At 46.8% G+C, this 24,574-nt stretch overlaps 2 protein-coding genes across 4 annotated transcripts in view; one reads left to right on the top strand and one right to left on the bottom strand.

Moving 5' to 3' along the window:
• THSD4 (thrombospondin type 1 domain containing 4) overlaps positions 1–15,509 on the bottom strand; it is a 693,045-nt gene extending 677,536 nt beyond the window's left edge. For all 3 annotated transcript variants that reach the window (XR_008672073.2, XR_010131023.1, XM_031002164.3), the window contains exon 1: positions 15,373–15,509. The gene's annotated coding sequence lies outside the window, so the exon portion shown is untranslated. The remainder of the gene's footprint in view (positions 1–15,372) is intronic.
• Positions 15,510–15,639: 130 nt separating this feature from the next.
• On the top strand, positions 15,640–20,830 carry LOC129527129 (cancer/testis antigen 62). Its single transcript, XM_055363659.2, has 3 exons — positions 15,640–15,935; positions 18,799–18,945; positions 19,667–20,830. Exons 2-3 carry the CDS (start codon positions 18,811–18,813, stop codon positions 19,940–19,942), a joined length of 411 nt encoding a protein of 136 aa, XP_055219634.1. The 5' UTR covers positions 15,640–15,935; positions 18,799–18,810; the 3' UTR covers positions 19,943–20,830.
• Positions 20,831–24,574: the final 3,744 nt, after the last annotated feature.

Genomic DNA, 24,574 nt, shown 5'->3' with positions numbered 1-24,574 from the left:
TATCACAGCTACTTAGAGGCAAAGCTAGGACTAAAGATTTTAAAAGTTAACATTTATTGGCCGGGCGCCGTGGCTCACACCTGTAATCCCAGCACTTTGGGAGGCCAAGGCAGGCAGATCACGAGGTCAGGAGATTGAGACCATCCTGGCTAACACGGTGAAACCCCATCTTTACTAAAAATACAAAAAAATAGACGGGCGTGGTAGCGGGCGCCTGTAGTCCCAGCTACTCGGGAGACTGAGGCAGGAGAATGGCGTGAACCAGGGAGGCGGAGCTTGCAGCGAGCTGAGATCGCACCACTGCACTCCAGCCTGGGCAACACAGCAAGACTCCGTCTCAAAAAAATTAAATAAATAACATTTATTAGGTGTATAATATGTGACAGGTTGTGCTGAATGCTTTTTAAACATTAACTAATTCTAAAGACAACCCTATGAAGCAGGTGCTATTCCTATCCCCATTTTACATAGAAGGAAACTGAGGCTGTAAGCATTAAAACAGTATGCCTACTCAGAGTCACACAAGTAGTAAGTGGCAGCAGCACGATTTGAATGCAAGCTCACCTAATTGTTGGAGTCATGGCTTGTCTTAGCACTAAATTAAACTGCCTCTCAGGGCCAGGCGCAGTGGCTCATGCCTGTAATCCCAGCACTTCGGGAGGCCAAGGTTGAGAATTACTTGAGCTCAGGAGTTCGAGAGCAGCCTGGACAACATGGCGAAACTCCTTCTCTACAAAAAATACAAAAAATAGCTGAGTGTGGTGGCACATGCCTGTAGTCTTAGCTACTCAGGAGGCTGAGGTGGGAGGATCGATTGAGCCGGAGAGCTCAAGGCTGCAATGAACCGAGACTGTGCCACTGCACTCGAGCCTGGTCAACAGAGAAAGACTCTGTCTCAAAAAAATAAAACTAAACTGTCTCTTGAGTCTCCTGACACACTGCATCAAATGTACCTTTTCAGGAGAGTTGCCTGTGTTCACATTTACCTGGTACACAGCATGCAGGCTGCAGCCTGGGCCCCTGCCAGGCAAGATGTAGGGTGTGAGGTTGTGCTCTGCCCCATTCGCTCTGGAACAGCTCCGCCCTTGAGTCCAGGATATTTTCTCAGTGCCCCCACGCATTTGCCCATCCAGAACATATCCCAACTCAGTGTGCCTCGGCCACCATAAATCAGCCAACCACACATGCTGCCCTCAATGCTTCTGAATATCAAGGGAAAGGATCTGCCTCATCCTGCCCTGCTCCTGAGGCTTGCGCATCGACGTTTGAGTTATGTCATTATTTTTTTAAGCGATAGAAATCTAGTCAATGATTTGTAGCAATCACCACTGTGCAACGTATGCCAAAAAACTCTGTCTATCCGTACAGAAGGAGGGAGAAACCTAGCAAATTAGTCTGACTTCCCTGACACAATTCTGTGATGGGCCAGTATTAGGTAAGGCTAAAATCAGGTGCTGTGATTAAAAGATTATGACAATGTGAAAAAGTCAGTCATCACATAAATTAGAAAATGTTTTCAAGGAAACCAAGAGAGGCACATCCTTGGAGGTCAAGGGTCCCCCAGAGGTCAAGAAGGACAATAAAGGGCATTTAGGTTTAGAAAGAATAGGCTGTCACTATCCCCCTTTTTCTTGAACTTTGTCATCAATGGCTATGATGCCCTACAAACCTGCTCTCTTCCTGTCTCTTCTGTCTTCCTTGTTGGCTCTCCCTATGACTCAAACCAGAACTAGAAAAATGTCAACAATAAGCAACCCTCACTATCAAACTGTGTACTCTGGAGAAATACTCTTACACTCCAACCTCTTTATTATTTCATGCTAAGGTCTCAAAAACTCAACACCTCAAGACCTGCACGCTCATTCAGGCTGCTTCCCTATACTTCGAGTTTCCTCCTGCTGCTGATGGCCCAAGGTGAATAAATGGAGCCGTCACCAGCTCATGCTAAGCCCTCCTTCTTCAGCGGTGGCATCACCGTCCTTCCAGGAAATGACTCTCAAAGCTTGCCTGGGCCTCTGGGATACCCTCTCCTGTATGCCTTGGGCCCAGTCTCTTGCCAACTCTCAATTCTTCCTTTGTACTATCTCTCATGTACTTTCTTCTCCATGCCATCCTCCACCAGCCTCATCTAAACCATCATCCAGATAATTGCAATTAATGTTCTCTGATTTCCCTATGCACCTTTGTCAAAAATCAGATGGGTGTACTTCCAGGTTGTCTATAGTATTCCACTAATCTATGTGCCTTTCCCTCACCAATACAACACTCTCTTCATTGTTATAGCTATGTACGTGTTAAAACCAGAAACACTCATTCCCCCTCCTTTATTCTTCTTTTTCAAATTTGTTTTCAAAAGTTTGACTATGATATGTCTTGGTATAACTTTCTTTCTATTTAGGGTTTGCTCAACTTCTTGAATCTCTAAGTTTGAGTCTTATGCTCAATTTGGGAAGTTTTCAACCAGTATTTCATTGAGTAGTTTTTCATCCCACTCTCTTTTTCCTCCTCCTTTGTCTTCAAAGACAAAAATGTTAGATCTTTTGTTATAGCCTTTTTTTTTTGAGGCAGAGTCTCACTGTGTCACCCAGGCTGGAGTGCAGTGGCGTGATCTTGGCTCATGGCAACCTCTGCCTCCCGAGTTCAAGTGATTCTCCTGCCTTAGCCTTCCAAGTAGCTGGGATTACAGACATGTGCCACCACGCCCAGCTGATTTTTCTATTTTTAGTAGAGATGGGATTTCACCATGTTGGCCAGGCTGGTCTCAAACTCCTGACCTCAGGTGATCTACCCACCTCGGCCTCCCAAAGTGCTGGGATTACATGTTATAGTCTTACAGGTCCCTGAGACTCTATTCTTTTTTTTTTTCTTCTTTCCCAGTCTATTTTTATATCTGTTGCTCAGGTTGGGTAATTTCTATTGTTACATCTTCCAATCCACTGATTCTTTCCTGTCATCTCCATTCTGCTGTTTAACCCATCAGTGAAGTTTTATTTTTGTTATTATATTTTTCCGTTCTAAAATTTCCATTTGGGATTAAAGACTTAAATGTAACGCTAGAAACTGTAAAATTACTAGAAGAAAACATAGGAGAAATACTACAAGACGCTGGCCTGGAATAATTTTTTGTATTTAACCCCAGAAGTGCAGGCAAAAATAGACAAACAGGATTACATGAAACTAAAAAGCTTCTGCACAGCAAAGGAAACAACTAATAGTGTAAAGAGACAACCCACAGAATGGGAGAAAATATTTGAAAGCCAAACATCCAATAAGGGGTTAATATCCAAAATATATAAGGAACTCAAACAACTCAACAGTAAGAAAATAAAAAACCCAATTAAAGAATGGGCAGAGGACCTGAATAGACATTTCTCAAACAAAGATACACAAACAGCCCATAGGTATATAAAAAGATACTCAACATTGCTAACCTTTAGGGAAATGCAAATTAAAACCACAGTGAGATATCATCTCACACCTGTCAGAATGGCTATTATCAAAAAGATAAAATAAATCAAGTGTTGGTGAGTATGTGGAGAAAAAGAAAATCTTGCCTACTATTGGTGGGAATGTAAATTAGTACAGCCATTATGGAAAATTGTATAGAGCTTCCTCAAAGAACTAAAAATAGAATTACCATATGGTCTAGGAATCCCACTTCTGGGTATTTACCCAAAAGATTTGAAATCAGTTTGTCAAGAGAGATCTGCACTCCCATGTTCAATGCAGCACTATTCACAATAGCCAAGTTATGGAATCAATCTATGTGTCCATCAACAGATGAACATGGTATACCTATGCATATGATGGGACATTATTCAACCTTAAAAAGGAAGAAAATCCTACACGCTACAACATGGATGAACCTGCAGGACATTAAGCTAAATGAAATAAGCCAGGCACAGAAAGACAAATACCACATGCGTTTACTTATATGTGGAATCTAAAACATCAAACTCACAGAAGCAAAGAGTAGAATGGTAGTTACAGAGGCTGGAGGGTGGGGGGAATGGTGAGGTTATGGTTAAAGGGTAGAGAGACTCAGACAGGAAGAATAAGCCTTTTTTGAGATCTATTGCATAGTGCAGTGAAAACAGTTAATAGCAGTATTTTGTACATTTCAAACTTCCTAAGAGTAAATTTCAGATATTCTCACTGCAAAAAATGATAAGTATTTGAGGTGAGGAATATGTTAGGTTGATTTCATTATTCCACATTGTATTCATAAATCATAGCATCACTTTGTGCCCCATAATATAATGCAGTTATAAATTGTCAATCTACAATAAAATGTTTTACAATTTTTTGAAAATAAAATAAAATTTCCATTTGATTCTTCTATTTCTTTGCTGAGACTTCTCATTTATATTTTCTTTATTTGCCTCAGGCGTGGTCATAATTGCTCCTTGAGGCATTTTTATGATGGCCGCTTCAAAGTCTTTGTGAGATATTCCCACATCTCTGTCAACTCAGTGCTGGCATCAACTGATTGTCTTTTTCATTCAGTGTGAGATCTTCCTGGTTCTCAGTGTGATGAGTGATTTTCCATTGAAACCTGGACATTTTAGGTATTATGGTATGAGGTGCTAGATCTTATTTAAACTTTCCCTATTCCCTGGCTTCTTCTGACACTACTCCAGCAAGGAAGGGGGCCCCCAACATGATGGCCACGTGGGAACAGAAGGCCAGGTTCCCCACTTGGCCTCCAGTAACACCCGAGGGGGAAAGGGGAGTCGTCATTGCTTCTGGGTAGAGGTGGGAGTTCCGGCTCCCCACCAGGTCCCCAATGACATGTCCCTGGCTTGGAGGGGCAGGAGAGCCTCCTGTGGCCTGTGCTGGTACCACAGCAGGGAGGCTCAGAGGGATGCATGGCTTCATTACTGCTGGGTGGTGGTAAGAGCCCTGACTGTCCACTAGGCCTCCTCTGACCACCCCAGTAGGAATGAAGAATTAGTGTCCCGGAGATGGAAATGGACTGCTGGACGTCAAACAAGTTAGTGACAAAGCTGGGGCTCAACGCCCATGCCCTTGGCTGCAAGACCACTCGCTTCTAAACCAAACACACAGGAAGAATGCCAGCCCCCTGCCCAACAGAATAATGAAAGATCTCACCAGCCAAAGGACAGCGAGCGGCTGCCTCCCTTCACATCCTGCCAGACCCCAGGCCAGAAAGCACATGTGGCTGTGCGCCACCACCCCCTAAACAACACAAACACACGTCTACTTAAGACGGGTCTCCCATCCAACATACACAGCAAAAACATGTTCCCGAGCCAAGAACCACAGCACCACAGTCACCTTCGGGGCTGGTGGTCTTCCATCTGGAGAGGTTCTGGCTTTCCTACTGTTGGAATCTCTGAAACCAAGATACACCCAGGAGCAGCCAGCAGGCCCGGCGCCCCCCTCCTGACTGGAGAGCTGGGTCTGCACCCAGCTGGAGGCGCCTTCTTCGGACCTGGGGCCTCCCTCTGGCCCTGGCTGGCCAGCCGCGGTCTCAGCACAGCCCTGCTTATTCTCCAGTAAGGGAAAGCTGGTGACCCGGGAGGGGAAACTCTGCTTTCTAACAGTCTTTGTTTTTGTTTCCATTTAAAAAGGTTAGTGACTTTATTGCATGTGGAAAGAACCAAAGTAACAATTTCAAAGAGGCTCAGCATGTTTTGGATCCGACCAAATATACAGAACTTTTGAGTGAGGAGGAAAGAAAAGGGAAAAGAGGGAGCAAAAGTTTATTCCACATTCACTGTGTGCCAGACACAAGCCTTGGTGCTCCGTCTATGCTCTCACCTGCCTTTTACAATAAAAAAAATTCCAGCTAGAATCAAGTTCCAAACTCCAGCCAGCAGGCTGTTGGGAGTCAGGCAGAGCTGCTGGACTCCAGGAGAGTACACAATAATAAACCAGTGTAGGGTATAACATTTTTTCTTTTCTTCTCTTTTCTTTTCCTTTCCCTTTCCTTGCCTTCCTTTCTCCTTCCCTTTCCCCTTCCTCTTCACCTTCTCTCCTCTTCTCTTCTCTTTCTGGCTGGGTCTCACTCTGTCACCCAGGTTGGATTGCAGTTGCATGAACATGGCTCACTGCAGCCTCAAAACTCCTGGGCTCAAGCAATTCTCCTACTTTAGCCTCCCATATATGTAGCTGGGACCACAGGTGCACACCACCATGCCTGGCTAATAGTTTGATGTTTTGTAGAGATGGGGTCTCACTTTGTTGCCCAGGCTGGTCTCGAACTCCTGGGCTCAAGCGATCTTCCCATCCCGGCCTCCCAAAGTGCCGGGATTACAGGCATGAGCCACCGTGCCTAGCCAGGGTATACAATTTAAGTCATGAAATAGAATGACAATAACAATATTAATAAGGTTATTGGGTACCAAAATTTTGAAATAATATGATTTAAATTTTTTAATTCACTAGAATAACTACCTAAATAATTTAAAATTGTATTAAAGTAACTGCCTATGTTGGTACCATTCAAGCTGATAAATACCCCAATCTTTTGATAGAACTTGTGAATTAAGCATTTTTCTTATGAGCACTGGAATGTCCATGAATGATTTTATTGACTATCAGGATATTTTAACATTCACTCTTCCTACAATTTAAAACAATTTTCAAATATTATAAGCGTCTAGACCAGGGGTCCACAAACTCTGGCCCACAGGTTAAACCTGACCCTCTGCCTGTTTTTGCCACATTTTCAAATGATTGAATAAAAATCAAGAGAAGAACATTTTATGGCATATAAAAATTATATGAAATTAAAATTGCAGTGCGTATAAGTCAGTTTCACTGGAACACAGTCCTGCCCGTTCATTTATCTATTGTCTATGGCTTCTTTTGTGCTCAAAAGGCAAAGCTGATTAGTTGCAACAAAGACCACATAGCCTGCAAAGTCAAAATATTAATGTTTGGCCCTTTCCAAGAAAATACGCGGACCCCCAATCTTGACAGTCTGTCAAATGGTGGTGCTGGTGTCAGACTGAAAACACACTGAGATGATGACGATGATAACAGCAACGACCACGACCACCAGCCTGGCAACTGAGAAAGCCAAAAAAGCATCACGAGATACCAAGTGGGTAATTTATGAGTGAGCCCACTGTGCAATGTGAGAGAGAGTGCGACCATATGAGAAGCAACAGCAAAGCAAAGCTATGTGTTTTGAGACCATATCAAGTAAATGCACGCTCTACATTTATTCTGTAGGGGGAAAAGTCTGAATTATGAGAGATCTGAATACCGCGAGGTCTTCAAGAATGTAGCCCTCCCATAAACCACAACAGGCTTCTACTTCCTTTCTCCCTCTTCCCTCTCCCCCAACCTTGTTTCCTCCTGCTGGGAGGCAGATCCCACCCCAAGTCTTTCTGAATTCCCACCAATCTGAATCTGATGCCTGTCTGGGTCCCCCAGCCTCTCTACGGCATGTTTATCACAGTGATTTTCCTCTCACCTGCCCCCTGCTAAGGCTGTAAGTATAATGTTACTCCCCGCCTCTCACACTCCCAGGCAAGAACACACCTTCTTCATCTGTAAGAAGAAAGAAGTTCTAGTGTTCATCTGCACAACAGTTGGCCCTTCATGCATTGTAGGCCTGAGCAGACACCTTACCTATGCTCTCTCTTGTAATTCCTACAGCATGTACAGAGATTGTTAGCCCATTTCACACATGAGAAAACTGAAGCTTAAAGAGATTAATCTACCCAAAGCCACACATGCAGAGTCAGGTCTGGAATTCACACACTTTACAGTGCATGGCGCTGCCACCTGATGCACAGTAGGGGCTCAGAAAGCACTGGATGCCTGAGTGAATGACTGCATAGCAGTGCCCACACAGGACCACTAACGCACAGCAGCGCAATCTCAGAAGCAGCCAAGACCTTCCACTCCAAGAGACCTCTGTGGACACTGAAATAACTTCCCTCTCTGGAACTCAGAAAGTCACCACTCGAACAGTACCTCTCACACCCCTTGCTAAGAGTGAGGTATCAAGTTCCTCCAATCTGAGCCTCAGGAAAGAACAGTAACTAGTGAGGAAAGGAAGGGTAGGCAGAAAACAAGCACCTGTTCTGTTTCTGGGTCCCCCTTGTCTGGGCCTCCCAGGTGCAATTTCTCTGAAGACCCCATGAGCAGCACGGACCACTCTTATTACAGCTCTTGCTTTTGACCTGGTAATCACATGGCTGGGAAGTGTATTTCCAAAGCAGAACATGAGATCAGAAATAAATAAACATCAGCAAATTGAACATTCATGTTGGTAGTGCCAATTTTTAGAGTGGGAGAAACTAGAAACAACCTAGATCCCTGATAGAGAGGGTGGGGAATGGCTAAGGAAACCGCGATGGAGCAAAATGATGGAAAGCATCATTGTGCTTTAAAAAATGGGAACCCTGCTTAGGTGGCAAGTGGGAAATGTTGACACAAAATCCTATTAGTTGAAAAGACAAATCTGCATGTGCTAAATTAAAACATAAGCCGATGTCAAGGAGAAAACAGAGCAATATCAGCAGTGGCATTATGCGTATATGTGCTCATGTGAAAGAGGCCAAGAAGACAGAGCATCCCGTGAGAGGCTGAGCGCAGGGAGAGACCTTTCCTCACTGAGGTACTCACTAACTGGCCTGAGAGTTCATCCCTCCGGCCCCACCGCCAGTATTTGTTTTGGAGTCAGATGACCTGAAATTGAAACATCATTCTGATGTCTACTTGCTGTGTGAGCCTGTGAACATTCCTTAGCCTCTCTGAGCCTCAGTTTTCTAGCTGTAGAGTAGAAATAATAGTGTCTAGTTCACACAGGTTGTTGAGAGGATTAAATAAAAGAACCCAGGTAAATCCCAGTACCTGACACAGAGCTCTGTAATGGCAGCTCCTCCCCGCTTAGCTGACCAGAAGATCCTCTGAACTTCAAGCAGAATGAAATCCTGGGCCTCAACTAAAACATCGCTAAAGTCAAGCAGGTCCTGGGTACTTGTCTGCTCTGGAAAAGAAACTAAATGGAACTAAAGGCTATACTGTCACTACACGCCCTGTAATGAGACTTCAAAACTTGAAGACACAGCTCTACCCTCAGGGCTCACCTTACAACCAGCAATAAACTCTCCTACATGGTTCCCAAGGGGCCTCATGTGCACGGTTGGATTTGATCCTCCTGTCAATCATTTGGTAAGTATAACTATTATTATCCCCCACTAAGAACAACGCAATGAGAGGGCAGAGAAACCAGAAAAGAGGGCAGAGTAGGGATTTGCATCCAGGCCAGACGGCCTCCACGGCTCCTGATTTTGCTCTCAAGACAGCTGCATTCTCTACCCTCAGCCACTTGGCTTGGGACTGTCAGGTCACAGCAAAGCTAGCAAGGAGCAGAGCCAGTGCAGAATTGGCCAGTACCACTGAAGGACCCAACAGATGTCACAGCCCAGCCCACAAGTAGTCTGACAACCTAGCATGAGGGCAGGAGACGAGGGGCTGGGTAATGTCATCAAAGGGGCAGCTGGAAACCATGGAGCTGGAGCAAAGGGAGGAGCAAGCCAGACAGAATCCAAGGCATGTGAGGGTCAGGGGTCAAACAAGGGAGATCAATCAAAGAGTCAGTTGTCAATTTACCCAAAGCAAGCCTTGGAGCCCTGGAAGAGAAGTTGCTTCTGTCCTTCCCAAAGGAGATGCAGGCTCAGGACTCAGCCAAAGTGGAAAAAAAAAAAAGAAAAGTGATAGCTAACATTCAAGTGGCACTTTTCTACACGTGTGAGATAGTTTTGAGCATTTTCCAGGTGGAAAAACTACAGCCCAAGAGGCCAAGGAACCTGTTCAAGGCCCAAAACTTGGTAGAGCCAAGGCTCAAACTCAGGACCTGGCTCCAGAGTGCTCTCCTCCTCAGCACCACCGTGCTGCTGCCTGGCCGGGGAAAGGAGGTGGGCTCCTCTTCCTTCACATCACAAGTGATCAGAGACGCCACATTTCAGGGGGAAAAGTATGTCTGGCAACTACAAATTTGTAGCTTGCTGATATGATCGGAGGGTTTCCAAGAAGGAAGCAGGTAGGGCAGTCTCCCAGCAGTCCGTTTATCCTTTTTCATAGGAAATTAATCTTCTTCTCTCTCCTGACTGTGCCTCTAAGAAAAATGGTTAAGTCAGAGACACAGCTCGTCATCCTCCCACCCCTGTAGTCACATGGCTGCATCCCCACCATAAATCAAAGCTGATGTCCCCTTTCATCAGATGCCTGCAGATAATTCCCCTGTGATTTCCCTACTGGGGCTCAGAGGGCCAAGGCCTAAAGGGTTAACATCTCATTTCCTCTTGTCTTTCAAGCCTTAATCCCCATCCTGAGCTGGGTGCATTCCAAGCCCACCTGGAGCAGGTCATGACGAGCTCCCAGCCCATGGCTGGCCCTTCATTTCCCCTGGCAGGAGATTAGATGGGGTGCCCATTAATCACTCCATGCTTTTGTCCTCACTGCTGGCCAGGCCTTAGGCAGCTGGCCAAGGGCCGGGAGGGTGGAGCAGGCCACATGCTGCCCACCCGGTTGTGGGCTGCCCAGTGCCACCCTCCTGGGACAAGACACAGCGGCACTGTGAGCCTGGCTCACTGCCCTCGGACCACGCCCTAGAGAAGCAGGGCTAACGGGCACCACTGCCTGGGATGACACCTCAGTGATCAGCTTTGGAAAGGCTGGTAGGAGAAGACAACATGGGCAGTACACTCAGCTGGGTGACGGGGTAGACAGGAAAAGAGGTCAACAGAAAGAGACCACTTTCCCAAGACAACGCATCAATACACAAAACTGCTGCCTCTTGTTCCATGGGTTCTTCTTTGGGCAATCTAAAGGGAAGCTGGGGAAGGGGAGTGGGGCGAGCAGGGATGTTGGATGGGTAATTCATTATTACTATCACCGCGCAGCTGGGAGTGTTCATTTGCTGGGTTTGAATACACAGTTGTAACATTCAGCCCTGTGCCCTTCAGACACAAAACCCTGGATTTGAGGGGGCCTGAGATTATATATACATTTTTGTTATAGCAATACATTGAGCTCCAATTGTCTCAAGCACTGATCAGGCACGGAGTAAAGAAATGGGGCGAGAACTAACACTGAGCGCCTGCTATGTGCCTTAGGGCTTTGCCTTAAGCTCTGCATACCCATGCACTGGTCCCCCACCAGCCCTCCAGACTTTGGCCATCCTCTTGTTACACATGGGGAAACTGAGGCTGGGTGGGTAGGAAGTGGAGCAAGGCCAGTTGAATGAAAGAGATCTGTCAACGGCCAGATCCCATTCTGGGAAAGGAGGTTCAACTCACCGTGCCTGCAGGGAGGAAGGGGCTGGCTTTGCCTGTCCAGCCCTATTTGGGGGGTCCCAAACCAAGCAACCTGGGGCTCTTGAACAAACCCACCCTGGTCTTTCTCCCTGAGCACTCGCTCAGGTCCCAAAAGAAATTCACAGTGAGTCTGGTGGCAGGTGGGCTTACATGCCTTCGAGTAAGCTGAGGGGGCTGGGCCTTCAGGACTGAACTAAAGACCCCTCGGGCCAAAAGAGAGGACCCTCTTCCTGGCCTTGGCCACAACTCTCCATTGCTCACTCCTTAGAGTCAAAGTCAGGGCCTCTGTCAAAAAGGAACATGCTGCCTGGGATAAAGTGGCGTATTAACCCACCACCTGTCGCTAGAACCACATTGTAAAGGAAGCCCAGGGCAGTGGTCCCCAAACCTGGGTGTGCAGAAGAATCGCCTGAGGTAATCTTAAAAACGCCAGTTCTCGAGCCCTGCTTCCACCCTGGAGCCTGTGTTTTCTTTCACCAGATCTGAATTTTGATTCAGATGTTCCTAGGACAACTGTTTCAGGAAATAATGATATAGTGGAAAGAACACCAGATTTAGAGAGCTGGGTTTAAGATTTCAGCTCCAAACCTGAGCTGCTGACCTCAGGCAAGTAAGCCTCAACTTTCTTCCTGTACAATGCAGATGCTGATGTCTCCCTTCTAGGTGGCTGGGAGCATTAAAAGAGAAACCACTGAAAGCCCCAAGCATTGCACACACCAGTGCTCACTAAGCATGGCCCCAGTGAGGCTAACAAGCCAGCGAGGCTGTGGGCACAGAAGTAAGTTTTGACAGTAGGAGGAAAAGAGAGCAAAACAGGCCTAGATGATGAAGGGGTGTCCCAGCCTCAGCACAGCGGTCCTGCGGAGGAGGAGTAAAATTGGGGGATCCCAAGATGGGGCCAGAGGCAGCAAAGCAGCCTAAAGCCAGAGCTTCCCCTGAATCTTCTCCTCACCTGCGTCAGCCTGCATCATGTGTTGGCTTCCAGCATGACATTTTTAATCCATTTTCACAGCGAGGATATTCAACAAATACACATGAAACCTTTATATCTGCGCATAAGTAAACATCACGATTCTGCATACACACGCAAAGAAAGAGAAAAGGTGGGAAAACCAGAAAGAAGAGGAGAGAGAAGGGAAAAGTGAGATGAGGGGTCAAACCCAGGCAAATAGTCATGTGCTTTCAAGTGTGTTGGGGCCACTAACATGCGGACAGTGTGTTCCATGACCTGCAGAGGCCCAAGGAGGCTGCTCGGGGGAAACCTCAGAGTGGCTGGGGAGGCGAGGCTCATCCAGGCTGAACATAGAGCAGGCACAAAGAATGCAGGGAAGAGACACAGGAGTGTGTGCAAGAAAGGCTGGGTGGGATACACTGCCTGGCAAAATTTAGATCAGAAGAGGGGAAATCTGAATTTCTGAGCTGGGGATGGGAGGTGTGGGAAGGGCAGATAAGACCATGATAGAGACTGGGTGAGTGGAGGGATGGCCTTCAAGCAGGAAGGCGTTGGGATGGCTCTTGGATCAATAAAGTAGACTGGGATTAGGAAACATTTTAAATGCCCTGATGAAAATTAACCTGGATTCAACCGTGTCCATACAGTACTTTCCTATCTCTCAGTCTTTCCTCAAGCTCTTTCCTCTGCTTGGCCTGTCCTCCCTCCCCACCAGCCTTTCCCATCTCCTTGAACTCCTACTTAGGCTTCAAAGCCCAGTGGTAACTGCCCTAGCTCCTCCCATGCAGAATCAATTTCTCCCTCATTCGCATCTCCTTGATGTTTTGCACATCCCCCTTGTATTGCGGTTATTTCTTTACTTCCCTTTCTCCCCTGGGTGGTTATTTATCATCTGCTAGCCTGCGGACTCCCTGAAGGCAATGATATTGTCTTGTTCATAGCGTAAGCTCCAGCACACAGTAACAGTCCCTGGCACATAGTAACAGTCCCTGGCACATAGCAGATGCTCAGAAATATCTGTTGGAGATAAATTAAATAGAAGTGAATACTGGGGAGCCATTGTGATTTCTTGAGAGAAATGATGTGGTGAAATCAGAATTTCAGAAATATTAATCTATCAGCATGAAAGAAGATGGATTAAAATGAAGAAAGCAACTCGTGGCTGGGAGTCAAGAGGGGAGATTATTACTGTAATTTGGACATGGTTGAAGGTGGGGGCAGTGGGAATGGAGACAGGGAAATAATTCCTCAGATATCACAAAAGAATGTGGAAGAGATTTTGCGATGAATGAGCTATAAATGTGGGGGACAGAATGGGAGTGTTGGGAACATTTAAACATTGAGACTGCCAGCAATTAGGATAAAAGTGGTACCATGGAGAGAAATGTGGGGGATGGAGAAGACGGCAATACACAGCCTCTGTGTAGGAAAACTGATTGCAATCTCCACAAGTTTTTCTAGGCAAAAACAAAAACAAACTCCAAGTCAAAAATCTCGCCACCCCGATCTTCCTCCCAAACTCTGGGCTGTATTTTTCTTTCGCTAACAGCCAGTAAGAAATATTTCCTTATGGCATAGGAGACTAAAAAGAAGGTAATGCCAAGCTGGTGCCCCGCCCAGTGCTGGGCACAGAGGAGATCACATGAGTTCAACTGGCCAGCCTCCCCACAAGAAACCAACCCAGTTGCTTATTCAGAAGGGGCTCCAGTATCCTGATCACCCAAACTCATTTCCCTGGCCCAGACCTCTGGGAAATCCCTGCTCCAGCCCTGCAGAGATTTACAGGAAAGTCCCAGGACGCCCATCTGCTTGCTTCCTCACATTAATTTCAGGGCTAGGATTTTGTTTTCTAAAGGAATTTAACTATGATGCCAACAAAAATCTATAGGAATTGAAGAGTTCCGTATTTTAAGTCACATTTTTAAAATGTTTGCTTCTTTGTATATTGAGACCCAATAAGACCCTAGTAAGCCCAGTTACTCCATCACCTCCAACAATATCAATCAAGTAGAAGACAAGCAGATTTCAAAAGCTGTGTGATCCTTGAAAAATCTTCAGACTGTTATGGGTCCTGGGTGCCTCCAACTGTGAAAGGAGGGTTGGACAAGGCGATTCCTTAGATCTCTCTCGGGTATCTATTTCTCTAATTCCAAATTCCAACAGGCATCCAATGATTGCTACCCACGTCCAAGCTTTAGACTCATAGCCCGAAAAGGGCGAAGCGCAGCGTGGTAGAGATCGCAAAGGAGACAGGAAGAGAAGCAAGCATGCACTTTTAGTAAGACGGCAAAGGAGGCTGGGAGGTACGGTGCTGGGTGCGGACTGCTTAAAAAACTTATTAGACCACAAATTCCAGATACTTAGGTGGGCCCGAGAACGCCCTAAAATCCCCTTCCCAAGTCAGGGCTGATGTTATTTCAAAGAAAAAGAAAACTTAACTTCCAGATCTGTAGAGCTCCAAGGTGAGCTCGTTGTGCAAAAGCTACTTCTGTAAGTGCGCCAAGGGGCCGCAGGTACTTAGGCTGCACTTGAGGAAGTGTCCAGAGTTGGCGGAAACAACCCATCCACTCGGGCTCCAGGCGCTCGCTGGGTTGCAGCAACTAAACTGAGACAGACAGACACACAGATCCGAGGCCCCAGGCCAGGACTCAAGGAGCGCTGACCGAGACTTGCCCGGCTCTCGGGCCCCAGGCGGGAGGGAGGCGAGGCTGAGGTGGGGGGCGCACGGGCTGGGTGTGCACTCGCCGGTCCCCTCCGACCCGATCGGGGGAGCACGGGGCCCCGACCCGGGGACGACTGAGGTGGATTGTCCCTAGAGTTTAAGACTGTCCCTAGAGTCGAGGGTGGAGGGATGAGCGCTGGCGCCAGCACAGAGCAAGACTCCCAGCAAGGAAGAGAACCAGAGAAGGAGGCGCAGCCGTCCGCACGGACCAGGCGCGCGCTGGCTCCCCGAGCCCGGAGCGGCGCAGCCCGCGGCGCCCCGGACACACCCACTGGGTAGCCCGCGCCAGCCCGCCCCGCCGGCCAGAGAGCGGGAGCCGGAGCCTGGGCAGCGGAAGCCGGGTCGGGGCCGCGCGGGCGGCGCGCAGGGGACGCGGGGCGCGCGGCTCTGCTCACCTGGCGGTCCGCGTCCCGGAGCGACCGGCGGCCGCCTCGCCTCGCCTCGCCCCCGCGTGCTTCCCGGCGCCAGGCAGCCCCGAGCGCCGCCGCATGGACGGCCGCCGCCCAGCCGCCCCGCGCCCGCCCTGCACGGGCTCCCGCTGTGCCCCGATTCCGCGTCGGGCTGCGCGGGCGGCCAGCGGTTCAGGCGCGCGCGGAGAGCTCTGGCTCAGAGTTTGCGATCCGAGAGCGGGATCCGCGCTCCCTCGGTCCTTCCTCCCTCCCCTCTTGCGGCCTCCCGCTGTCATCTGGAGCCGCTCCTGCCGCCCCCTGGCGGCGACCGCGGGAAGGGCCGGCCCCCATCCGCACCCCGACCCCCGAGGTCAACAACAGGATGGTCCCTGGGTCCCAGGGGAAGAGACATCACCCAGTAGGACGGAGCACGGTCTAGACAGAGGCCACGAGAGCGGGAGGGGGCGAGAGTGGAGAGTGGCCCAGCTGGCCAGGGTCGTCTAAGTGAGAGGAAAAGGGAGAGGGCGGTTGAGACCAGGCCCTGAATTCCGCGTTCATCTTATCCTGAGGTCTGTGGGGACCTGTTGAAGGACTGGGGCAGGGGACGGACGCGGGCATCCTTCCATTTGGAACAGCCATTCCGGCAGCATCAGGATGGGGCGGAGGCAAAGCGGGGAGTAGGCGAGGCAAGTGGTGCTGTAAATCTGTGCGAGAAGGGGGCGGTGACTCTAAGGGCAGGAAGGAGCCCTGGTCACACACACACTCCCACGCAAGGTAGGACGCTCTGGGCTCCTTCTGAGGCCAAGGGGAAAGGACAAGAGCCCTCCAAATTCCAACTGGGGTTAGACAGCATGGGGAGGAGACACACACACCCTGACAGCCAGAGCCGTTCGGGATTCTTTCTTGTCTTATTCAGAGTAATATTTTGTTGGGGAAAAAAAAGCCTGCTGCAAAAAAATAATAATTATTATTATTATCATTAATAATGATAAAAATCAAACTTTGATCCCTTCGTTTTACGAATTGGGAAATTATTGCCCCCAAAAGGGCATGACCAAAGTGACACGTTTAGTTAATGGAGGGAAAATTACTAGGGCCCAGTTTCTTGAGTCCTAATTCAGAGCCAAATTCTTTACATTCGAGCCAAGGTGTTCAGAGCTGGGAAGGCAGGAAATAGAGTGACTGTGAGGAACTGTCTCTTCTTTCCCCAGAGCAGGGAGGGGGTGACAAATATTTGAAGAGGCTGTCCAGATACAGGCGTTTCCCTAAATTTCAGTCAGCCTGTTTGTTTATCGCTGCCTCTAAAGCTTGCCTGCAGGGGTTGTTTTGAAAGTGCAGGTGTACCGAGAGGACAATGTAGGAGGTGGCAGAATGCAAGCTCCCTGCCCCAGAGCCAGGCAGCACCAGGGCTGGGTGCAGAGCGCTTCGTGGGAGCAGAAGGGAGCTCCCAGGGAAGATTGTCCTCCAGAAAAAAAAAAAAAAAAAAAAAATTAACAAAAGGGAAAGTGGCTACTCAAGAGATTAGGCCAAAGAAAGAAACACCATTTTGAGCGCCGGCTACTGGCCCGGAGCCTGGCAGAGCCAGTTCTGACTGATTCAAGAGCTGGTTCCAATGGGATGAAATAATTCCACACTTGATCAAACAGATTTTGATGGGAGGCACCTGGTGTAAATGGGATTAGATTAATTCTGAGTGTCACGAGTCTCATGGGTCCAAATTAAGTCGATCTAACAGCTCTAGTAAATACTGGCCAGTTTAAACCATTTAGAACTGATTAAAAAAAAAAACCTGCGCAACTTTAGAATGTACTTAATGTCACTGAATTATACACTTAAAAATGGTTAAAATGGAAATTTTTATGTTATGTACATTTTACCATAATTTTAAAAAAGCAAAACTAATAAGATTTGTTCAAACAAGATTGATTTATTCATTCATTTGAGACAGGTATTTAGTGCCGAGTGTGGCCTTGGTGCTAGGATTCAAAGAGGAAAGGAGGAAAACTTTCCATTCTAAAAGAAACTCCACGTAAGGCGAAGAAGATGAAATATAGTCAGAAAACCATACCAGTAGGTGGTAGGTAAATGCAGAAGTATTTAAGAGCTCATACAGGAGTGCCTGCCTCAGGACAGGGAATCTGAGATGCTCTGCAGAGCTGGGTCTTAAAGAATGGAGTGAGTTCATCACATAAGGTCTGGGGCGAACAGGGCTCAGGAGCAAAGGATGTGGTTTTGTTTGTTATTTTTTAATTTTGAAATAATTTTAGACAAGTTTCACAAATAGTACAAAGAATCCCCTTATATCCCCCACCCTCTTCCTCTAATGTTAACATCCGACATAACCAAAGTATGATTATTAGTGAGCAAACTTGATTCGACAGACCTAGGCTGGCTCCTTAGAAGTGATTCCAGTCCATTTTCAACCTTGGTCAAATTGTTTTGACCACATTTTGCTTATATGTCACAAGAAAGTCTCTTTCTTTAAAGTCAAGATAATACTTGTTTTATTTGTTTATTTATTTTGAGAGAGTGTTTATTTATTTTGAGAGCTCTGTCACCCAGGCTGGGGTGCAGTGGCACGATTAGCAGCTCACTACAGGCTCCACCTCCTGGGCTCAAGCAATCCTCTCACTGCAGCCTCCCAAGTAGCTGAGACTACAGGCGTGCGCCACCACATTTGACTAATTTTTTTTTCATTTTTTTATTTTTAGTAGAAAGGAGGTATTGCTGTGTTGCCCAGGCTGGTCTCAAACTCCTGAGCTCAAGTGATCCTCCGTTCTTGGCCTCCCAAAGTGCTGAGATTACAGGCGTGAGCCACAGAGACCAGCCTATACTCATTTTAAACAAAGAGATATTTACATTATGTGTAAGCATCAGTGAATATTAAGTATGCTAAGACAGCAAGTTTTAATCTTTCAGTCCTGTTATATTTCTGCTTTTATCCAAATGTGTCTGTTACGTATGAATCAGAAGAGCAGAATGTGGTCCTTGCATATAAAATAGCTTACTGACCCTCACCGAAAGAGAGAGCCAAGAATATGTGCTTCAGATCACAGTCAGAGACTAGCCTGTGATTATCTAGGCTGGGGACCTGCCTGGCGTGTCAGTGTCAGCTGTACACAGCATCTTGGAGGGTGGGTCACCCCTTTGCATATCTGATGTGGTGAGCTACTCACTACCTCGTAAAATAGCCTGCATTGTTTTCAGAGGCTCTTTGTTAGAAATTCCCTTTTAATTTTGACTTGAAACCTTTTGCCCTGTAATTATTATCCACTGGCCCTAGAGGCAGCTCCTAAAGGGACAGACAAGAAACATAACTCCTCTGTCATGTGTCAGTTCTGTCTATGTAAGACAGCTCTAGCTTACACCTGTTGTCCTATTATAATTATTAATTAATTATTAATAGTACCCCCCTTCATTCTCTTGTCCTAGTTAAGTTGATAAATGATGCATACGACATCCTATAGAAGACTGTCACCACCCCACCTCACTGATCAGCCCTCTGCCTACAGCCACACCCACAGAACATTCAGCCATTTCTCCTGTGGTTCCCAGCCTGCAGCACAGCGTCTGCATGTGGTGAGGGCTCCCAAATCTCTGAGGAATGAATGGCTCACTGCTGAGAGCAACCTTCTAGTAGTTCAGGGCATGTGGAACAGGAATAAGAGCAACGTGTGAACAGATTACAGGAAGGCAATGCAGGACAGCCGGACCCTTTGGGGGGAAACTTATGGGGAACACAGTTTTCTCACTTATAAGCACTGAGATTGCCTGAGAGGGGAGAGATGATGCAGAGTGTCCCAAATGTATTTGACGTGGAATCCTTTTACCAGCGAAACATCTCTTGGGCCTAGAGTTCTGAAAATTGCACTTTGAAAAACACTGCTCTCAGCTCTTACAAACCTCGTGTTTTCATCCTAACTGTGCTTCAGAGAATTGTGTCCCAGCAGGAAAGGAAACCCCCGTATAATTCCCTACGTTGCTAGCATTTGGAAGTGGGATGAAAATGGACCTACATTCAAACCCCTAATTTCAAGCTCTAAAGGAGGTACCAGGATCCATCACGATGCTTGTAAAATTGTTCCTTTCATTTTCCTGGTTGTAAACTTATGCAGACTGTAAAGTCAAGGCAAGCCTGTGCCCAGCAAATAATAAGAAAATAAGGGAGGCATGGTAAACAAAACAAAACACTTCGAGAGCTGGTCAACTTGTTGTTATTTTGAGCTATTTCTAAAAATCTCAGAGTAGATTCCCTCCCCTGCTTGCCTCCTTAACCCAGTCCTTTTTCTTCCTCCTCCAGGAACTCTGGAATGCTGACCTACAGTCTGAGTTCCTGTGCCCTTGCCTGGGGCTGACTCTCTACTTGACCTGTAACCCACAACTGGGCAAGAGAAAATTCTGCAGCCACAGCTCTGAGGACATGAGCAAAATGGTTTCCAGACGGAATGTCAAGGATTCCCATGAAGTGTCAGGGAGTCTTCAGGCCACACTTCAGGTTATCTCCTTCTCTTTCCCTTTTCTGCTTCACACTTGCTCTCATCCTCTTTCTCACCCCACATCTGGTCAGAGGAGATAGGAAGGTTCTTGTTACCTGGTACAAGACAACTTTTGGAATCCCAGATATTCAGATTATTTCCCCTTTTCCTCTTTGCAAATGATAATACTCACAGCCAAGAGGCATCACCCGGATCCGAGGCTGCTTCTCCTTAGGACATGCAGACAGAAGGAGAAGGCGGGGCTGGCAGCCTCCAGTCCACAGCCTCCCTTTCTCCTCCCGGCGATGATTAACTAGGCCTAGACAATGGAGATCTACGGCATACGCCCAGGGCCTCCTCTTCTCAAGCATGGCTGATCAGTCACTTTCCCATCTATCCTTCATTTATTGAAGCCAACTATGAACGACTAAAGGAAGGATGAGAAAAGTCACCCAAAGTCAAAGGGGACAGCGTGGGAGACTGTTCTAGACAGAAGGAAACACCTTTGCAAAGGCCCTGAGGAAGGCAGGGGACTCTCCAGGAGCGGAAGGGCTGTGTGGCTTCAGAATCCACAAAAGAGAGCAGATACAGGACACTGGCTGGAGCAGGCAATGGAGGCCTTGGGGAGGCCCAGTGTTCCCAGGGTGGAAGAAGTAGGGGACAGCTTGACGTAGTGGCTGTTGATCAGCTGATATGGAAGTACGTCATTTTATTAACAATTGAGAAAGGAGTGCTGTGCAATTCCATTCAATGCCAGTGATGCTTATGGCCGTTTTTATGAGTTCTGTCATTTTCAAATGAGCAAGAGGAAGCCTCTAAGGGGTTTAAGCAGGGACTGACGTAATCAGATCTGTGTTTTTCCAAAGGGAGAGGGAGAAAAAGAACATTTCTTATTTTTCAAAAAAGGTAATGCAAAAGCATCATTCCACAATTCTCTTGTAATGAAAAAAATAAATGCAAACTTAAGCAAATCCATCATTCTGAAAGAATATCCTGCGTCTGCCTTTTCCTTCCTAGGAGACTCTCATAATGAGGTCCTGTCCTTCACCCATTGCTCACACTGCCGCCTGGTACCCCTTGTGACCAGGACTGCAAATCTCCAAGACAACTGGAGCAGGGTGGGAGAGCTCAGCCAGGAAGCAGCTTCTCTGTTTGAGGCTAATCAGCTTACATTGTGCTTGAAATTGCTGTCACCTTGGCCTTGTTGGCAATTTTCCCTCTTCAGCAAACCGGCTTTCTTGTTGAATGAATTAATTTTTATAAAATCTCAGAGATAGGGCATATCCAATGAACACTGGCCAGATATGGCTTATGTATAAAACCAGGGCACTACAAACGACAAAGTCACATGGTCTCCAAGTTCATGGCTTTGCCTTGCCTCACTCACCTTCATCCTGCTTCTCTTCAGCACACAGACCACCTACTATGTGCCAGTTGTAACGGCTCACCAGACAGTGCTGCCAGAGTGTTCCTGGGTCCCACATTCCTTTTTTTTTTTTTCTCTCTCTTTTAATGTTTCCTTTCACCACTCTGTGTGTGATGGTGGACACTTTTGCTTATGAGCAGCAGTTTGGTGTCATAAAAGAAAGCAGTCAGTCCCCCAAACACTACACCGCCACTGCTCTCTGGCCATCCCATCGTAGAAGTCACCAACCTCCAAACTGCAGTCGCCTCCCCTATGGAATGGCAAGAACCTAATTATACCTGTTGGGAGAGAATGGGACGGGCTCACACCACCTCGTATAGCCCCTTCCAGTTCTCAGATCCACGAATCTCTCAGAAACTCTGCAACAGGGAAATTATGTGGCTCATTTTGGATCCATCTGGGAAAAGATGACATACTCAGAGAAGTATGTAACAAAACTCCCCACGATGTGTCTTGAGTCATGAAGACATTGATAGAGCTGCTGTTTGTTGACTTGGGTAGGATGAGAGAACACCTGAGTGGGTGACCCTGAAATGGCTCCTCTATTCCTCTGGTATTAGGTGTTCATCCAGAAGCTACAGGATCAGTGTTCAGGACCAGCTTCTTCCTAAGTTCATCTTTCTTTATTTAAAAATCTCAGAATTCTAGAAGTGGAAGAGAGTATTTTCTCTTTTTGTTTTTTTGTTTGTTTGTTTGTTTGTTTGTTTGAGACGGAGTCTCACTCTGTCGCCCAGGCTGGAGTGCAGTGGTGCGATCTTGGCTCACTGCAACCTCCGCCTCTCACATTCAAGAAATTCTCCTGCCTCAGCCTCCTGAGTAGCTGGGACTACAGGCACATGCCACCACACCCAGCTAATTTTTGTATTTTTTTAGTAGAGATGGGGTTTCACCATGCTGGCCAAGATGGTCTCCATCGCTTGACCTCGTGATCCGCCTGCCTCAGCCTCCCAAAGTGCTGGGATTACAGGCGTGAGCTACCACGCCCAGCCCTATTTTCTCTTATTCAGATAAAAAAACAGAGGCCCAGGGGAAAAAAATGAGTTGCAGACATTCACACCGTGAGAATGTGGTCAGTCAGAAATAGGAACCCATCTGGTGGGCCTTGAGCTATTCCAGTGAGCCCCCTCCCCATTGTCCTGTCCCTTGGAAGTCCATGGGTGGAGAAAACCAGGGGCTTCAGGCTGTCAGAAATAGCCATGGAAACTACTTAGGACATCTTGAATTCCAAATATCATACACGTTAAAGCTAAGGATCTTCCCGGCTCAAAGCATATTTAATCTAATCAGGTTATTATTTTTCTACTTTGGAGTTAAGAAGAAGCCTTGTGGGTTTTCCCTCATGGGCTTGTCCCAAAGCTTAGCCCAGCAATGTGGACCCCAGTCTCTGCTACTATTCATGCCACTTTCCAGAACTCAGCCTCTTGCCAGAACTCCTCTTCTATGAAACTTGGGTTTGTTCAGGAACAGTTTTGAGGCCTGAGAAGCATTTCTTCCATAGCACTGGGACAGCTCCCACCTCCAGGCCCCAGCAGCCTGAGCCCTACAGTGGCCACCTCATCTCAATGTCTCCATTGTAAAGAGCTGCACCTATCCTTGTATCTGCCAGCAAGCAGGCCACATGGAGGTGGAAGACATCAGAGGAGGCAGAGGAGCCCTGCATTGTCTGCATGCTTTGGGCGCAGGTTTCCTAGGAGGAGAGATGGAAGGTTGCAGAGTGGAATGGACAGAAAACGAAGCAGTGATTCAGGAAAAAATAATAGCAGCTGGTTTTCATCTGGGTACTAGCCTTATGACCTTGAGCAGTGGCTTAACCCTGCTGAGCCTCAGTTTCCTCATCTGCAGAGCAGGCTTGACACTCACTAACTGCTGAATTCTCTCAAGGGGGAAAATGGGGAGAGAACACTCTCATGTCCTGTGCCTTCCCCATTAGCATCCTCAGTCTGAGAGAAGTTGGTCTGTTCTTGGTCCGTCCCTTTTGTCTGGCTAGCTATATTGCCATTCTTCCGTTGTCACGGGAACATTCCAAAGGATGAATGAAGGGTATGGGATCAAGCAGAGGCAAACATGAGCAAGAACAAGCGTGCAGATTAAGATACAAACTTCTCCTGACCCAGTCCTGTGAGTGGAAAATACCACACAATGGGAAAGAAACCAAATCACCCTGACATGCAATCAGATATCGTGGTGTAGGTCAAAGGGTGAGCCAAAAGGCTTGGTTTCTTTTTCTTTCCTTTCTTTTCTTTTTCCTTTTCTTCTCTTCTTTCTTTCTTTTGCTTTCTTTCTTTCTTTTCTTTTGCTTTCTTTCTTTTCTTTTTCTCCTTCCTTCCTTCTCTCTTTCCTTCTTTCTTTCTTTTCTTTCCTTCTTTCCTTCCTTCTAAAAACAGGTTATTGCAAAAGGAAAGAAAACAGGAACACATTGTTTCTTTTTGATTGATTAAGTTAATTGGACATGTCAAACTTTTTACTTGTCAGCATCTGAAGTTTCCCTGAAGCTAATAAGAACTTTCTTCTGGATAACGGTTTCATGAAGACAACACATCAGGTTGTGAAAGGCACATTGGTTTTAGAGTTAAACAGATGTGCACTTGGAGCCTTGCTGTGCTAACTTCCTGACTGTGTGACTTGGAAAAGTGACTTACTAGTCTGAGTTTTTCAACTGTCATGTGGCTATAATGATTTTAGAGGGCATGGTTGTGGTAATCATGACTCAAGTTCACCAATTCGCCTTCAGGGACGAGATTTCACTTCCCCTCCCTTTGAAGTTAAATGTGGCCAGGTGACTTGCTGCGGCAAATGGAATGTGACTTCTCTTTTTAATTTTTTTTTTTTTTTTAAAGCTGGTAGCTGCTTTAAGACTCAATGTACAAATCATCGTGTTCCTTCCCACTGGTGCTAGGGTTGTGGAATCCTTGGTTAGCCTGGGTCTCAGAGGACTGTGATCTGTAAGCACCCCCACCATTCTTTGAATGTACAGCATCAAATCTCCCACTGAGATTTGAGTTTGTTACTGCAGCAAAACCTAGCATACCATGACTGATATAATGGTTGATACAATAAAGTATGATGACATTTGTAAATACAACTTGGCAATGGTAAAGTGATCAGAAAGCCTTGTTATTTTAGTGTTCAGAGGTAATTGTGCTGATTAGTAGGCCCAAGTTAAGGGATAAATTCCTGCATGGGTCAGGCAGGCTGCAACTTTAACCCAGATCATTTTTCTCCACCGGGGCCCAGAATCAGGAAAATCTGAAAAAACTCCCCCAACAGATCTGCCACGGTATCCAAATACCAGTTCTGCCTTTGAGAT

This window comes from Gorilla gorilla, chromosome 16 (assembly GCF_029281585.2).
Source record: "Gorilla gorilla gorilla isolate KB3781 chromosome 16, NHGRI_mGorGor1-v2.1_pri, whole genome shotgun sequence".
In the NCBI taxonomy this organism is placed as follows: Eukaryota; Metazoa; Chordata; class Mammalia; order Primates; family Hominidae; genus Gorilla; species Gorilla gorilla.
Note: the sequence above shows the minus strand (reverse complement) of the source record. Positions and strands in the feature narration are given on the sequence as shown.

Bases quoted from the DNA above. Each gene is read 5' to 3' on its own strand.
- LOC129527129 (XM_055363659.2), top strand. From the start codon at position 18,811: ATGATGCATACGACATCCTATAGAAGACTGTCACCACCCCACCTCACT. The intron at 18,946-19,666 runs GTGAGGGCTCCC...TTCCTCCTCCAG, and splicing joins CAGCACAGCGTCTGCATGTG to GAACTCTGGAATGCTGACCT.